Source organism: Helicoverpa armigera, chromosome 23 (assembly GCF_030705265.1).
Source record: "Helicoverpa armigera isolate CAAS_96S chromosome 23, ASM3070526v1, whole genome shotgun sequence".
NCBI lineage: Eukaryota > Metazoa > Arthropoda > Insecta > Lepidoptera > Noctuidae > Helicoverpa > Helicoverpa armigera.
The window spans coordinates 3768965-3786872 of NC_087142.1; the positions used below are offsets into that span (position 1 = coordinate 3768965).

Genomic DNA, 17908 nt, shown 5'->3' on the forward strand with positions numbered 1-17908 from the left:
ATATATACTGAAGAATCAATTTTTAATGAAGAAAAAGTGACTATGTATTTTACTTTTTCAGCGTGAAGAGTCCATGAAAAGGCTGTTGGAATGGAAACAAAGAATGTTGCAATCACCTTTAACAAGGAAGAGTACCCCTGCAACAATTTCTCTGGCAAGGTCACTAAACCATAGTCGACAGTCACTAAGATCTGATCAATATAAGCCCAAGACTTATACGAATGCTTCCTATAACAGCTACTCTTCTGACGATGAAGGTATGTGACAACAGTTAGATTAAAGTTTATATTTCCTTTGTATATTATGATGTGTGTAGGTAAGTAGTTGCTATTTTGTAGCATGGTTTACGAAGAATGGTTGAAAATATGGTGTCCAATGCAATTGTGGAAGGAGCATGAAACTGATTATTTTATTATTTAAATTATTATTTTATGCATGAACAAGACAGTCAGAACGTCTTTTATATTATATAGGAATTGAAAAATATTGTGTTAAAATGTTGTATAGCATTAACATTCTAATAAAACATTATTTTACGCAACAATAAATTCGATATCATCCTTTAATTTCATAAGTGCTATTAAAATCCTAAGATCATACATTCTCAATTAATTAAAACGCGTACAGTACTGTTTTCCTTATAAGTCAAATAATGAAAATGCCATTTAATAAGAAGTATAATATATTCATTATTTAATGTTTAATTGTTTATCATATACATGGAACACCTGCAGTAGCATTATGATGACTTCGCTTTGCGGAGAGGTACCTTCCTGCCTGCGGGGATATTGTGCCACTAACTTTATACTGGTCTATTATTCGGTGGTGGATACAAATTATACTTTTTGTTGGTTTATTTTGAGTAGTTTGCATCACTCTAACACCCAAGCCAAATATAATACTAACATTGTGGTGACCATAAGGAACTCTATGAACCATTATTATGTATTAAATAATTACTATTGATATAGTAATTATTGGTTTCACTTTTGCACCTCAGAGGAAACATCGGGCACTGATCTGCAAAAACCCAGAGATATGCAGGCAGGAAGGTCTCGTAAAGTGAACCTAACAAGTCCTAACATTATGCGACCTATAACTCCGCACGCGTCCTCCAATGCTCAAACAGATACTTTGGAAAACTCTTCTAACGAAGAGACGAAACTCAAGAGTACCGATGAAAACACTTATCAAAATATCCTATGTACAATATCTATTCCTAAAGTAAACTTGGAAGATAATTGTAATGATCATGAAAAAACAATTTTCGAATCAGACCAAGTGGATGTGTTGGAGAAAGGCCCGCCGACAGTTTCTGAAGATGGCTGTGAAACAGAAGACAGCGAAGCGGAATCCGAAACGCAAATGGAATACACTGACAATGATTTAGATGAAGTATTGATGGAGTCTGAAGATGAACATATAAAAATGCAACCTAATTGCGACGTTAAAGACAATAGTAGTCACACAGAAAATAATGATACACATCAAATAGAAACTGAAGCTAAGTCAGAGACTCCTCCAGTGTGTTCTGGTGAGAATCATTATTTACCCATGAGTCCTCGTAAAGTATCCGTGGTGGAACCACCTCATAAAGCTATATTCGAAAGTTTAAGTGTATTTGATCAATCTATGCCCCAAAGTTATGAAGACAATCCATACGTAGAAATGAATATAGGAAACGAAGATGAAGATACACAAACATATGAAGTTGTTTGTGTCAACAATGGAAAAGTTGAACCTGTATACATGGAACTAAGCAATTTATCGTCAAATGAAAATAAATCTCCAGATGAAACTAAATTACTGGACACTGCATCTAATTTTGCTGATTCTAAAAATCATACTTTGAAAAGAGCTTCTAAGACTGATAAAAATTCCAAAGACAAATGTGAAAGTTCTGATGTTGACGATGACTCAAATAAAGATATCGTATCTTTGGATTCTCCGTTCAGTAGATTTAGTATATCAGATACATTCAGACCAGCATCGTATTATTTAAGCAGTAGTAAAAGTACTTTAGATGTTCATGATAGTTCTGATAGTGAAATTGTCTCACCTCCACCTGTCCCGAGTTCTTCTCCTCCTTGCGATGATTTGTCGGATGATGCTCTGTCCAAATATATTTTAGAAAAATTAGATAAATCAGATATGTCGTACGATAATTCCATATTAAAAATGTTAACTTGTGAAAATCAGAAGATGAATACTGTGAAAAGGAAAACAACATCATTAATGATTTATGGAAGTCGGACATCTATTCATGATACACTTTCTAGAGGTGAGAAAATTCGAAATAGTAGAGCAAGTTTGACTAACGATAGGAATAAAATGAGCGAAAGTTCTTGTAATTTACTAAGCAGTAGTTTACTTGACCAATACAATCAGTCAAGTAGTATTGAAACTGATTCTTTAAGAAGTTACAGTGCAGAAAAAGGTTCGTCTCGACTGTCTCTTGAATCAGACGTTAGTAGTAAGTTTGATTTAGTACCTTCAAATATATCATCTGAAGTCACAAGTTTGAACGAAAGTGATTTAGCTATAGATTATAGACATTCCCCAGGATACAGAAATTTAGAAATGATGATAAAAAGAAGACCATTATCCGATGAATCGTTATTTGAACTAGTCAAGGCCGAATTGCCTTTGAATAATGATGCTCCTACTTTTGTTGATTTAGATAGATATTTGGATAATTTACAAGTAAGTACCATTGAAGAGCACAATGAGAGCAGTCAAGGACCGCAATTGAATAGCTCAGCACCAGAAACATCGAATTACAAAGATAATGTAATTCAAGCTGCTTTACAAACTACAACACACACTCGTTCTTCGAGCACTCCCATAAATCACAATAGTAGATTAAATAGTTATGGGAGCAGAAATTCTATTGGCCAGCAATTTCGACACATCAGTGAACAGACGTCTAGCTACACAGGCTCTCAAAGTTCTTGCAGTTCATCCGGAATACCCAGGTCACCAATGTCATATTATTGTAAGAACTATGACGAAGAAAAACTATTGAGCAAAAATTTAAACAGCGACGCCCTCTCTGACAAGGTAAAGGAATTTGAAAATGAGAAGATAGCACTTCGCACCGGCAATGAGACAAATGCATCTTCTACCTCTACAGGCTTTCATAGTAGGGAAAGTTCTACAGAACACAGTGCTCCTTATTACTACTCTGATCTTTCTTCGCAAGAGCATATTAATGTTTTACCTACTTCTCATTATCTGAAAAACACTAACCTTCATCGGAAACTAAATAACCAACGGCGAAGGGGCCCATTACATAAGAAAAATGATATCTCCCATATTCATAACCCTATCCGTAACAATCAACTTATATTATCAGAACCATCATTTGAATTAGCTTCTACAGCAAGAAGCGTGTCTGTTGAGTTTTTGAGTGCAACAGATAAGGATCCTGAAATTGATATGAAAAATATATACGAGTCCACAGGTGGTAAGAATTCTAAAATTCCAGAATCAATGAATTTATCAGGGCTTGGATGTAAAAAGAATTCAAGTAGCAATCATGATAATTCTTCACCAGAATTAAATACAAGTTCACTAATAAAACTATCTAGCACAAGTATGTCATCTCACTGCAGCGGAAATTCATCTAACACTGTTTATTATGATGCCGAAGCAGATGCTGGTGCTTATGAAAATGTCGTGTGCCAAGGAGACAAACATTGGGATGAGGATGCTATATGGAGAGATAATTTGAGGCGCGTGTCACACAGGCATGCCCGATCAATGGACAATTTAGACACTGTACCTGCAGGATCATCATTATCTAAAATAAACGAAGCATGTGGCATGAGCAGCATCAAAAGAGTTAAGAAAGACGGAACAAGTAAAATAAGTAGAAATGTAACGTATGTTAATTGCGATATACAGGGAAGAGCTTTAAGAAGTAGAGAAAGTAGACCAAGTTTCCATTGCCACTTTTTAGAGGAAGAACAAAAATTAGACGAAAATGATGTGTACGTGAGCCTCGCTGAAAGCGCGGAAATGTCGTTAAAGCAATCGGATGAAGGTGTTTATGAACAATTAGCCGTTGAACCAAATAATTCAATTATTTCGACACATGCGAGTCGACCATGTGAAGCTGATGCCAGGAATAAAAAAAGGTTTGAAATTGATAGAGAAAAGCTTAGGCAGTGGGATTTGATGTCAAGTGGTTTTATGAAAGGCAAAGTAGGACGCGTGCGGGGGTCGGGCGCGAGTGCGGGCGGGGGAGACGCTGCCTGTAGTACGGACACTGGAACTGATAGTGCAAGCAATGAAGGTATCCTCTAACATTCTATGGTCCTGTAAGGTACACTATGTAAGTTATATTTCTGTTACAATATTAAAGCAAAGCAAAGTCATTATTTAAAAACTGAATTGTAAATAATTTGGCATTTTTATGTGTTTACCTATCAGTTTAATTTGAAAACTAGAATTGGTTCAATGGAAGGGTTGAAACACGATAAGGTGTTAAGAAATACCAAGCATGCGAATTTAACATGGATTGTGTTCTATTTGTACATAGTAATCAACATGTTCTACTAATACACGCACTGATACACACTTTATCATGTTTACTTCTCAAACAAATTAAATGTATTGGATTTACTCAGTAAGGTTAATATATTGCCATTTCATACTTACGGGAATCATTTTTGCAGCTTCTATGACAATGTCAGGCGCGCATACGGAATCTGGAACAAACAATAATACGACAAATCAGCAAGCATTGTCAAAGAAAGCTTTTCTTGGAAGTAATACATCTATTGGAAGGAACAGCCGGGACGCCAATATACCGGTACGTGCAGTGAGCCCGAGGGTCAGATGGGTGGAAGACAAACAGTCCAATGATCATTACGGCTCCCAACAAATGTCAACATCTCAACAAAATGTAAGACCCATTCAAATCATCTGTGTCAGCACATCAAAGGCTTTGGTTAAGTCCTAATAAATTTTAATGACATTTTTGCAGTTACATGCATTAAGTACTACAGAGGACTCTTGGGCTTCGGCTAGATCTCCATCTAGAGCTTCTCAGCAACCTATCAGAGCAGTGAGCCCAAGAGTTCGGAGGAACACCGAAACAGACGACATGGTATGTGGTTATCATTTGAGTATGTAGTTTTTTTGTGTTCATTGTGTTTGAATTTTTAGTTAGCGTTTGTTAGTTTCACAATATTTATTTATTTTGTTTATTAGTGCATTTTGCTTTATCATTTGTGTTACGTTTTGTATTATCATATTAGCAAAGGGGCGTGCAGCAGCCGAATCAAAATGAGCAATTAGGTGAGATTCCCACTGCTGGCGAGCTTCTTGGTCGAACTCACGAAGAATTGGTGTTACTCTTGATCCAACTGCGGAGACGTCATGCGGCCACTCATCGCGCCATCGAACAGTGCTGTGCTCAAATCAGTAGCATTGAGGTGTTTGTTAATGCTTTTTATTATTATTTGTTCAGTTGCATTATTTTATGCATGTTTTTTTTTATTCTACTATATTTTCAAATGTTTCTTCTACAGATAAATGAACTTTTATGGCTACTATTTTTACAAGATGTATTGTTTTGCAGGATTGCATCAGTTCCTTGAAAGCTATGGAACGTGAAGAGAGTCTTCAACGGCTCGAATTTCTCAAGAATCAATTGATGGAATTGGAACACCAGTACGAGAAAAGCAAACCTCTCGTACAGTTGGTGGACAATATGGTGAAGTTAGGGTCCCTGTACAATAGGCCTGGTTCCACTATCGAGAGACTTGAGAGAAACCAGAGGTTAAGACAAAAAGTCTTAGCTGAACACGCTCTGGAGCAACAAAGGTACAACTGGTCATGTTTATGACGATCAAAGCTTATTTTTTGGAAAACATATACTTTATAAAAAAAAAATGTTGCTTTATAGATGGCTAGAAAGTGTTGCCGCCGGTAAATCCTTAGAAACCGAAGCAGCTAGGGCAAGAGTAGCTGAACTATGGGCATTAGAACAAGAACTATCGGACGAAGCTGCTATTCTGCAAGGACTGAAAACTGATAAAGATGCTATAGAAAACTTACTATCTGGTAAGATATGAAGCAAAGTTACAATTATTATCAAAGATTTTGTATATACAAGTGAAAATATAATAGTTAATATTGTTACATTTTCAGGTGTCCGTGGTAAATTAGACAGTGTCCACAAAGGTGATATTAATATTGATATGAATCCTGCCAACAATGTTCGGAGGCAGCCCCCTCCTAACACCACCGGAGGAGGTCTCGAGGAAGAACTAGCGCGCGTGCAACAAATGTTGGCGCACAATTCTAAGGTTTATAAGGTTTTCGTCTATATCATGCACTTTTATTTTTTATTTATTTATCGTAGCTATATTTATATGGTTATCAGTGAATGATTTTATGTGTTTGCACTACTTTGTACATATTGAGAAGGCTTGATTGTGTTGTTATAACTTAATAACTTCAATGTTGATTTTTGTTATAGTGCAAAGTAAACCTATTAGTTGTACCTACTAGAGTATGTTTGTTGTAAGTTAAATGTGATCGGTTTGAATATTGGGATTCTCGGTGTATATAATCGCAGGCATGACTTACCACTGAATGCTGCATGTTTGTTGATGGATCTATATTTTTCCGTACTAAAGTTACGTATATTTTAACAGAAACTAGAGCAGACAGTGGCAGATAACGCTCGCTTGGAGCGCGAGTTGCAACAACTGCGTCGTGCGTTGCAGGCGAGGCGAGCGGCTGGTCATCAGCATCACGCTACCAATCCCACAGCTATGCTAGAAGATGGTTCGTATACTAGCTTCTTTTTGGTATTATACCTTTCCTTTATCTTGACGTTTTTCTTTGTCGAGATCAAAAAAGTTCCCCTTCATTATCATCCTCGTGCACTTATCGCAATTTTGTTTGGGTCGGCTCAGCATGTTTTTTTCTTCTACACTCTTCTGTCTGCCGTCATCTTACAAATAACGTTCTTTCTAGCCATATCGAAAAAAGTTTGAAATCGGAATAATAAATCCTCTACTGAAACTTAAAAGTTACTGCCAGGGATAAAAATAAAAATACAAGGTTATTAAAAACCTTCTTCGCCATGTACAGTGAATGTCTTACTAATAAGTAAATATATGATTGCAGAAGTATCTCGAGTGCAGCAATTGGTGACAGCATTGCAGCGACAACGACAGGAGCTGAGCCGCGCTGTCAGGCATCTGACTCAACAGTCGCATGCCTTGCAGAATACGCATGATGCCATGCCTGGTAAGCACATACACTTTTTTGCAATATTATATCTGTTGTGTATTGCCTACTAGAGATAAGGATGTGACATTACTTGTATGGGGCTACTCTCAAAGTTCTAGCTCTAGTTAGCCTAAAGACACACAAATAGGTTATTGAAATTGGCCATAACTTGAATATGCTGTTATATACTGACGATGCAAAGAACGTTCAAACTGGCCCAGTTGGCTTCGTAGCATCTTAACCAATAAGGCATTCTCAGATAAGAGCATTTATGAAAATTCAAGGAATTTGTCGAGGTACCAAAAAGCCTCTGTTTCCAAAAATGAGTTCTCTACAATAGTAAATAGGTCATTAATTGATTTATCTGCTTCAGGTAAACGTCGGCCGATGTCCTCATGGCAAGAGACCAACCTCGACACAGGCCACACTATCGACCACGGACATTCCGATTACGATTATGACGTAGGACCTCTAATGCCACCCGGACATTACGAGCCGTCCAACGTCGAGACTCCTCTGTATGTGGATACTAGGGGACCCGGTGCTGATGTTACCTCGCCTCTTAACAGTGAGGACTTGCAACATGCTGGATTCAGTGAGTAGACCCCATAATAATACTAATTTTGGATGTTCAACCATAAGGTCTGGTCTTCTTTGTTTGACATAAGTATGAAGCATTGTAGTAACGCATCATTATTTTGTAGGTAACCTCACGAATGTAGAAAAACAAGAAATCAAAACAGTGCGCATAGTGAAGAGGGAGAGTGAAAGACGCCAACGAGACAGAGAACGTTCACTCCAGCCCATGTCTGACTGGCCTACAAACAACATCACAGCTAACTTAGACCAGTTCCTTGAAGAAGAACTCGTTCAATCCCTGAACTATTCCCGAGCATCATCCGTACCACGAAACGAACAATACGAACAAGTGTACGGCATGAGACGGGATACTCAACATAACAACTATCTACAGCCAAACATGGATTTGAGCCCCAAATATGTATCCAGTCCATCTCTCTCCAATTACGACTACTCCCAGAACATGTCTTCCTTGAGCAGTAGTTACAACAAGAGCTACGATAGGTCCGGATACGATCGAACGATGTCTTTGTCAACGCAGTACTTGAATAGCCCTACAGACAGTTCTAGAACTTTGACGAATGATCCATTGTCGAAGACCAGCAGTGTTGTCAGTTTGACGAGGTCACACATGGAATTGTCGCCGATATTTAAGAGTGAGGCCGCTAAGCAGATTATTACGGAGATGTCTGGGGATGCTCCGAAGAACGGGTCTTTGCATCGAAGGCAAGTGCCGAAGGAGAAGAGGCGCCACTATACTGCACCACACCATCTCAGTGCTAAGACCTTGAATGAAATGCCTAAGGATGCGTACAATCAAGATGTAAGTATGAGATGTGTGTAATTATTTTCTAAGTCCACATATGATTTGCAATATTTTCAAATATTAGAAGAAAAACAAATAACTTATATGACATTTTTAAAACATGAAGCCGTCTAAAGAATTCTTGAAAACAAAAATCCTCACTTTCTTTATATCCTGGTAATTTAAATTTAAAAAATTTGTTGAAATTGAAACAGATTGATATCCATTGATGTAGGTAGATGGTGATACATCGATATCTTTAAATTTTCAAGTACTAGAAATAGGCTTACTTTCGATTTAGGTGTTGATATGTCTGAATATCTTTAAACTTTGAAATGTTAAAATTATTAACGAAACATTAAAATACCACCTTCGATCTGTAGAGAAACCCTACAACAAAATTTCCTATTGTCCCAGAAGCTGGGTCGTTCAGTAGACGACGCGGACATGGAGCGCGCGCTCCGCGGCGCCGCGCCCGACGTCGTCCGCTCCGCGCTGCCGCCGCAAGCTCTGCGGCTGGCTGACAACACCATCGACCAGCTGCTTGCTGCACCACAGAAGATACTCATACCCGAGAGATATATTCCGGAGAAAGTGAGTATATGCTCATAAACTTAAAATTTTGTGATGCTGAATGGTCTAACACAGATTTGGGATCCCACTACCGTTTGATAGTTCCACAATGCGTGACAGTATGTGGTAGGAGTCCAAAAAATGGAAACTCTAAAAGCTTGTGTAGCGGCTGTTGTCTTCTGATTTTGAATTGCAACGAATAATATCGTTAACTATGGGATTCCTGGCTATTTTCCAAAACCCTACCTAGGAGATAAATCAAGGGGGAGGTTTATTTTCAACAAAAGATTAACATGGACGGATAAAGATGTAGACTATGCAAGTAGTCGATAATTATCAATTTTAGTCCCGATCATGCATGCGTAGTCGGTCATGCATAAATTGTGTGTAATTAATCGCTTCAGTGAAGCATAGTTAACTATAGCAATATTTTTAAGTGTTTTGTTTTTGAAGTTAATAAACATTTGTAATGATATTAATGATACAATCAAATACATAGATCTTAAGGGTGTTATATTTCTCTCAGCCTCCAGAATTGTCTCCCGAAGAACAACAGAAGAGGCAAGAGAAAGTGGAGTCGATAAAGAAAATGTTGACGGGCACATCGGCTGACCCCAACAAGGTACGCATAATATCAATGTTGCATCATTTACTATCACTTCCGATGTAGATTTACGATGCGTTACTTCCTCAACTATATGAATAACGAGGAATACATTCTGTGAATGTTTGAATTATGACTATTTCCGATTACTACTTGCAACTGTTTCAACTTTATTGACCTGAACTAATCCGTACATCCATTTTTATGTAAGATTCTCAACTTTTCTCAAAGATTTTTAAGCAACGCTTTTTCATAGTTTTCCTTCATTGTAATCAGTTGGAAATAGTTCATCATCAACGTAGTTACTTTCCTCTCCTAGTTGTTATTGTACAATCTGTACATCAGTGTATGCAGTCCTCATTACTTCACTATTATATTGAACATTGCACTCTAAATTCGCTCGCTCTGCTTTCAATGTTTTCGGAATGAACTTTTTTGTAATTTTTGCATGTTCATTCTTCTCTATACGGATTTCTTAGTGTTCTAGATCTATATACCTGAAAATAATGTATAGAATATAAATAGTTTGGTGTTTGCTGATAAAATGTACCTAAAACCTTTGACATATGACTATTTGCTGTTCTATGTAGCTATTACTGCAGTTGTTTGAGTACACAAAAATGACATTTTATCAGTAAATACTTGAGAAGCTTGTACAACCGCTTCGAATGTTGGCTGTAAATATATAATCCAGCACAACCCTACATGTGTGTGCTTGTATGATGACGTTAGAGTCCGGACGCCGACGAGAAACGGCAGCGGGAGCACTTGCTACAAATGAACCAGATACTCGCCAAGCAAGTCACTGAGATGAGCAAAATCATCGCCGGTAAGGAAATTGCTTTATACTAGTTTTGCCCTTCACTGTTTTACCTGTATTTATAGTTAGTTGATGTTGGTTTCAATTATTCTGGCCTGTTTCATAATTCTTCGATGATCACAATATTATTCGAAGAATTTATGAAATAACTTTGGTATATTAAATTGTCTTTTGCTTGTTTTATAAATTGGATATGATTTTTGTTACTTTTATACGATTTTTCATAAATATGAGAATCTATTGGGCAAACATAATTAAATAATGCAAGTTGATGTTTAATATCACCGTTTGCAATATTTCCACAAATTACACTGAAAAAATGTTTGACTTTCACATTATTTTAATTTCTCACAGAATTGCCATTCTGATGTATTTTAGTATTCAAAGTAGCAATTGTTGTGTTTGATGTGACTAACCCACTGTGTGTCACGCCTGTAACCTTATGCTTGATGTCGTTTGTACCGTTTTGTGCAGGAACCAACACTGAGCAAGGACCGTCCGCATCCAACCACTGATTAGCCATACACTTACATTTTACACTAGCACTATTCACTTCTCCATTCTAAACATACCCACCCACTAATTTCACTTTAGATGCTATTGCATCTATAACATCAGAAATATCATCAAATATGTTAAAAGCTACAGAATGCTTAGAACTCATTCCTTTCAAATTATAATTTGCTTCAAATCCCCCAAAAATATATTATGTAAGTAAATTGGCTATCGGACGGTTCTTAGAAGACCCACTACCCCAGTGTGTTGCGGCATGGTTTCGTTTTTTGCATTTTGTTGTGAGTAGTAACACTTTTTATTTCTAGTTTAATTCCATTGATAGTTGCATTGTTTTATTTTGCATTTTGTTGTGTGAATGGTGATTTGTATTAACTGGATTTGTTTATTTAGTGAATTGTTTCTGATATTGTTGTTTTATTATCAGTGAAAGCGTTAGAAGAACTGCCTCACAACGGTAATGCTGACGACTTGGACGATCGCTCTCCGGATGTTGAGTTGCCCATCTATCAACAAAGAGACAATTTCTTTACTTAGAATCCATATGGAAACAAGTATGATACATATTATGGACATGACAAAACTTTTAAAGAACATACTAGATTAATCTCTGTATGGTATAGTTCTTTAACGATATCTACGATCACTTAAAATAATGAAATTATAACGTCTGTTGGACGATACTGGTGTTTGGCTGTCCTTGGCTTAGAAAATCTACAATGAATAAAATATTAGATACTCGAGACATACAAAAGTATGTGATAATATTAACACCTTAACCTAAATTGAAACATATAATCAAGCTGGGCTTTAAATAAAATATAAGCGGTCAATGTAGAATGTTCAATTAATAGAAATTAAAATATTGTTGTGTCTAATCGTTTTTCGTATGTTTATAGGTGATTATAAATCAAATATTTAAATCCTTTATAGGAAAATAGTGGTATGTATTCTACTTTTTATAGTAAATAAAATTATGGTGTTTATAGTCACATAAATGTTTTTGTGAGAAAATGAGAAAAGCTCCGGTTATAATTTGACTGCAGTATCGAACATCAACATTGTTCTACTTTATTGTTTCATGTGTACCAGAAAGGTTTGATATTTTGTGGATGACATTTTATGTATAGGACTATAGATATTTAAACGAAATTAATTGAAAATTACTCATAGTGTGCGATCCACATATCTATCAAAATATCATATACATACATACAATGTAACTAACTGCTAGGAGGTAATAGGAATTGGTATCTTTTGTAGCACTTGCTCAATTTTGTGGACATTCCTTAGCGTTCTTTTCTTTAGTAGAAAGCAAATAGAAAGGTTGTTTGGAATACTATTACTTTGGCCAGTTTACCATGTCGTTACATTCAATACATCACATCATTGCTCAGTTGGATATGGTAATGGCTTTCCACCATTTAGAGATGTTTAAGTAGAAGTACGTACAAACTCGTCAATGTGAAATATTGGATTTAACGTCATGTGGTTTTTAAAGATTATTTTTGGTATATAGATATAATACAAGTCTTCTATGTAAAGGGCCTTGAATTGTTACTTTAGATTTAAGATAATAGCGAAATGTACCTAGATGACATTATAATGTATACAGTTGCCATGTTTATCAATTAGAAAGTGCACATGATTATATTCAACATTAATAGTTTTAGATAACGAATTACAATGCGTTTTAGTATTATTTCGTTATTTTTGTGTACTTACATGTAAATATGAATTATTGAATTAAATACTTATTTTAATAGTTGTGTACTTATATCTTCATTGTGTTAATTGTATGCACATAGCTCGTCAATTACTTTTGTACCTAGTATTGTATGAACTTATGTGAGACCATTATGTATCAACAATATGTAATCTGCTTCATATTATTTCGTAGCTGAAGCAACGAATCTGTTTGTGATTCAAATGTACGCGGTATTTATCTTGTATCAAATGCTCTGGATTAAAATAGTGACAAAGATTTGAATGTTTCAATAGATTAAAAGCTATATCCAATTTCAGGATTAGAAATATTAATTTGTTGGGCTATATTTTGCAGAAGATTACGAACAAATTAGGATTATATTCGAATTAACTTTGTGGCTTACATTTTAATTACTTTCATGAGCCTAATTGGATTTTATATTGTTTAACAACTGTGGTGGGAAATTTAAAAAAAATATGAATATTGACTGCAAAATGAAGTCCTTAAGTGGCTAGGCACTCCTATGTATTATACTTAGGTAGTTACGTATCGATGTTCATAAAATATAAAAGCTTTAAATATTCCTGCCTATAATCATTTTGGTAGCGTTTGTAGTTAAAAATCGCAGGTTAGATCAACATTGTGTTAGAATTTGAAGAAAAATAATAATTTTGTACAAAAACCAATTTTTAAATTTAGTGCCATGGTTTTGCATTTGTACTGTATGAGGTTATTGCTATTTTTTCAGCGTTTGCCTATTAAATATTAGAAGAAAATAAATATATTAAGAGCTCATAGAGCTAATTTGTAATACCTTACCATTTTGCCCTTTCTACTTAGTTTTTGACAATTACTTCCTTAAAACCCCTAAGACTGTCCCATCTTCGTCAAAATCAATTTGTTTTACTGTCAATTATACATCCCTAGATAACTTTATCCTATCATTAAAATATATTAACTTCCAAAAATGTATTTACTAGTGAATTTCAATGTTTATAAATATTTTGATTTTGAAACACTGGATTCTCCCGAATTATTGTACTGTAGGAGATACTTATAAACGCATAATAATATAGAATAGTTCTCGTCTCATTGGATACGTGTAAGTATTCAAATTATGGCAAATATCAATTAACTGAAAAACTGCAATTTCTGTCGGATTGTTGAATGATTCCTATAAAATCCTATATAAAAGTTATTGAAATATCTTAGACACATTTAAACTATGTAACAAACTATATGAACATGTATAAGGGAGCATTAGAGTACTTGCTATTCCCAAATAATGATATATATCGCCTTATTAGTAGACTGCCCTATTCAAGAATTATTTCTATTTCAATATTTATATATTTAGAGATAGGTGTTAGAACTGTAGCCCCTTGTATTCAACGAATGATTCTGTATACATTTTATATTTAGCTGTATGCTAAAGCTTATTCATTGACTGTTTAAACAAAATTAATTACTTAGAGACACTTGAAAGAAGCAAGCGGCTTTCTTGTATCTTAGGATTTTTAACATAAATTTTTCAGTATAAATTACGTCATATTTCAGTATATATTTTTGAATATTTTAATTCATTTAATCTATGTTTATTTTCTTAGTTGAATGTTTGAAGCTGCTTGCTTTATAAAATAGCCTAACAGATGCCCCATACTAGATGTACTATTTTGACTGCCTTAGAATGAGTTGTTGTGTAAATACCTACAGGGAATTGTGCATATTGTTTTATATAATTGACTCTACTATCCAATTTTACATCAATCCTTGTAATTATAGCGCGTATGTTGTTCACATCTGAAAATAAATAATATGCTGTATTATGTGGTTATTTTATTTTTTCTGCCCTCGAGCCTACCAGCATACTACAGACTATATTATGCTGAATTCAAAAAAGTTTTTAGTCGATCTGCAACCGATCAAATACCTTATGCGCACTCCCATATATCTTCATACTTATCAAGCGTCCCGTCAAACTGTAGGCCGACTGAAAAGTCCGCATGTTAAAAAAAACAGAAACGGTACTGTTTCAACAAAAATAATACAGAAGCTTAATCGTTTAGTTGATATTGTGTACATCCAGCATCCTACGAGAACTACTGTACGCAAATAAATTAAAAGTAGCTAGTTTTCCCCGTTAAATAGACTATCTAGTGTTTCATATCTGAAATACAATTCTGGAGATTAGAGCTTTTATTTAATCAATATAATTTAGCCTTCAGCTTCATTTTATTAGTAAAGACGAATTTAAGCTGTCTATGAAGCTTTTATCATATATTATATAGTAGCAGTTAATGGATGGCAGAAAGGAGGCACAAGATTATCGACGGTGAGCTACCGTTAATTAATAAGACCATAATTTACGCAAGAATAAAGATATAAAATGATATATGCTGTCAGTTTACCTGTTGTATAGGACCAAAACATCTGTTTATATCCTACTTGGAGCTTCCTTTATTTTCACGTTATCATAACTCGACAGAAAAAAATCCCAGCGTTTACGTATTAACCTACTAATGATCGTTAAGATGCCGTTAACATCGCATATTGAATGGCTGCGATCTTGATTGATTGCACAGTCGAGAAAAACCATCGTTTATCTCTATCATTTTACTTGCAATTACTTGCACGTTTCAGTGAGAAAGATGAATTGAAAATGTACTGTTAAAAACTGTTTTAGCTTTTTTGTTTAGTTAGTAAATCAATTTGTAAGTATTTGCTCTATTTTTGTTGAAAGTTTAAAGTTACGTTCAGAGAATATGGGTTAGTTGGTGATGTTTTAACTTAAACTGTGAGTCTTAGATTAATTTTTACCATCAGTGGCTGTTTATGGTTTCCATTTCATGGTCAAGGTCTGTAAATAGTGAATGTGGCTTTAAAATGTTAAGACAATTAGGGCTGTTAAGTAGGTTTTTTCCTCCAAATGATAGGTATCTTTCTAAAGTCAAGGCGCAGAAAATAATGTGTGTATCTGGTTTCATTTTATTGAACTCATGCGTATTTATAATAAAGTTAGTCAGCCGTTTCTTTTTACAGTTTATTCTATAACAAGTTTCTAAAGAAGTTATTGTCATAAATATGTATGATCCTTCATAAAACATGATTTTGGCAGGTCATGAAAAATTGGTGGATTCTGAAAGTAGTTTTACGATCTGTTTTTACAATTCTGCGTCTATAATCAAATTCACTTGTTACTACTTTTTTACGTTTATTTATAAAGATCATAATATTTTAGTCATCCAAACTATTTACCGCATATAATTATAAGCTATAGATATTTTTCTGGAATAGATGCCTAAGACGAAAACCTTTTTTAGGCTTTAGAACTAGTACAAGGAAAGTTATATAAAGCATAGATTCGGTGAAAACCGTCGTTCTATTCTCTGTAGGTGATACTATTAGATTTACTAACAGAAAATACGATCGATACGATCTATTCGAAGTATTACTTAAATAGGTATATACCAATATTCAATCTACTTAGTATCGAGTTTACATAATCTCAATTAGTTCAATCAGCAAGACATTATTAATTACTCTTCCGTTTACCCTTCCCTCATGAAAGCACTTTACGGCGCACGCGCAGTTGCTTAGATTTTTGCGGCTAGTGCGAAAGTGCGGTTAGTTATGTTGTGACGTTAATTCTAATAATATTTTGCTTATTATCCTTAACAAAGAATTCAAGTCAAAACTAAGTATCATTAAATATTTTCTAACCTACCGGTAAATGAACTGTCAACTTTGAAAACCAAAGTACGAAGAACTAAGTGAGATTTTTAATACTAAAAACAATAAACAAACAAACAACTTCAAAATACTTTTAAAGTACCAATTTCCTGGTAAATCCATCAAGTAAGTATAGCACTAACTTCTACTCTTTGTTAGCACCGCAGTGATTGCCATGCGGTGCGCGTGAGCAAGGAGGCGGGCGTACGTGGATGCAGTTCAATGCCGCGTAGTCTTCCTTCCGTTACTTCGCGGCTCCGGAGACAATCGGCGCGTGCGACGATTCATCTCAAATAATACCAATAGAATGCAAATTTAGATTGTCACATAAGCGCCCTCGTCTCTGTTCTCTGAATCATACGGTATATTTTAAATAAGTATGATTTGGGACACAATTACAATGTGTTTATTGAAATATAACTGTTATGCCGTGGTGGCTTAGTGGGTAAAGAACCAACCTCTCAATATGTTCGATTCCTGGTAAGGCAAGAACCAATGAAACTTTTCTAAGTTTTAAGGTACGGTGTAAGTACCTATATCTTGAATACCAATGACTGTTTCGGAGGGCACGTTACACTGTAGGTGCAGGCTGTCATTGAACATCCTTGGCAGTCGTTACGGGTAGTCAGAAGCCAGTAAGTCTGACACCAGACTTTCCAAGAGGTATTGGGTTGCCCGGGTAGCTGGGTTGAGGAGGTCAGATAGGGCAGTGGTTCCTTGAAAAATACTGGTATCCAGATGCATCCAGTTAGACTGGAAGCCGACCCCAACATAGTTGGGAAAAACGCACGGGATATGATGAACTGTTATGCATTAATGCAAAACGTATTTCCTTATATTATGATGATAGCATTGTTTAGAAGAATTCTAAAGATTATGGAAGAATGTGAATGTTTTATGTTAAGATATTTTATTGAATTAACTGCGACTGTGAGAAACCTAGTTTTGTAAATATAAACTTCTGCGCTGATATAAATTTCAGACATACCTTAAGACAAATGGCTGATATATTACCTATAATTTTATAAGATCTAAAAAAAGATGGATGGATTGCCTGAAAGATGACATGAATAGGAAGGGAGTGAGTGTCAGTATGACGAGTGACAGGAGAAAATGGAAGAGGATGTCATATTACACCGACTCCAAATAAAATTGGGAACAGGGCAGATGGAAGGAGAAAACTACCTATAATTTCAATATAGAACTATTCTTGTAGCCCGTATTTACAAAAAAAGCCACATAAAAATAAATTAGGACACCATTCAATGTTAATATTACAAAGAAGTTAAACAGGCATTTGCTTGACAAGCGTTTAAAAAAATTCTC

At 35.2% G+C, this 17908-nt stretch overlaps 1 protein-coding gene across 10 annotated transcripts in view; it reads left to right on the forward strand.

Moving 5' to 3' along the window:
* LOC110376861 (putative mediator of RNA polymerase II transcription subunit 26) overlaps positions 1–14679 on the forward strand; it is a 55870-nt gene extending 41191 nt beyond the window's left edge. For 4 of the 10 annotated variants that reach the window (XM_021335477.3, XM_049837638.2, XM_021335478.3 and 1 more), the window contains 3 exons: positions 62–257; positions 1001–4336; positions 4680–4820. In XM_021335477.3, coding sequence (XP_021191152.3) covers positions 62–257; positions 1001–4308 — 3504 coding nt within the window. In that variant the 3' untranslated portion in view covers positions 4309–4336; positions 4680–4820. Of the gene's footprint in view, positions 1–61; positions 258–1000; positions 4337–4679; positions 4910–4990; positions 5114–5264; positions 5442–5587; positions 5833–5914; positions 6073–6159; positions 6327–6668; positions 6802–7146; positions 7270–7624; positions 7847–7955; positions 8654–9052; positions 9230–9734; positions 9831–10544; positions 10642–11106; positions 11427–11572 lie in introns of those variants that run through there. The other 6 variants (XR_007510636.2, XM_049837640.2, XM_021335479.3 and 3 more) reach the window with 6 other exon arrangements.
* The last annotated feature ends 3229 nt before the right edge of the window (positions 14680–17908 follow it).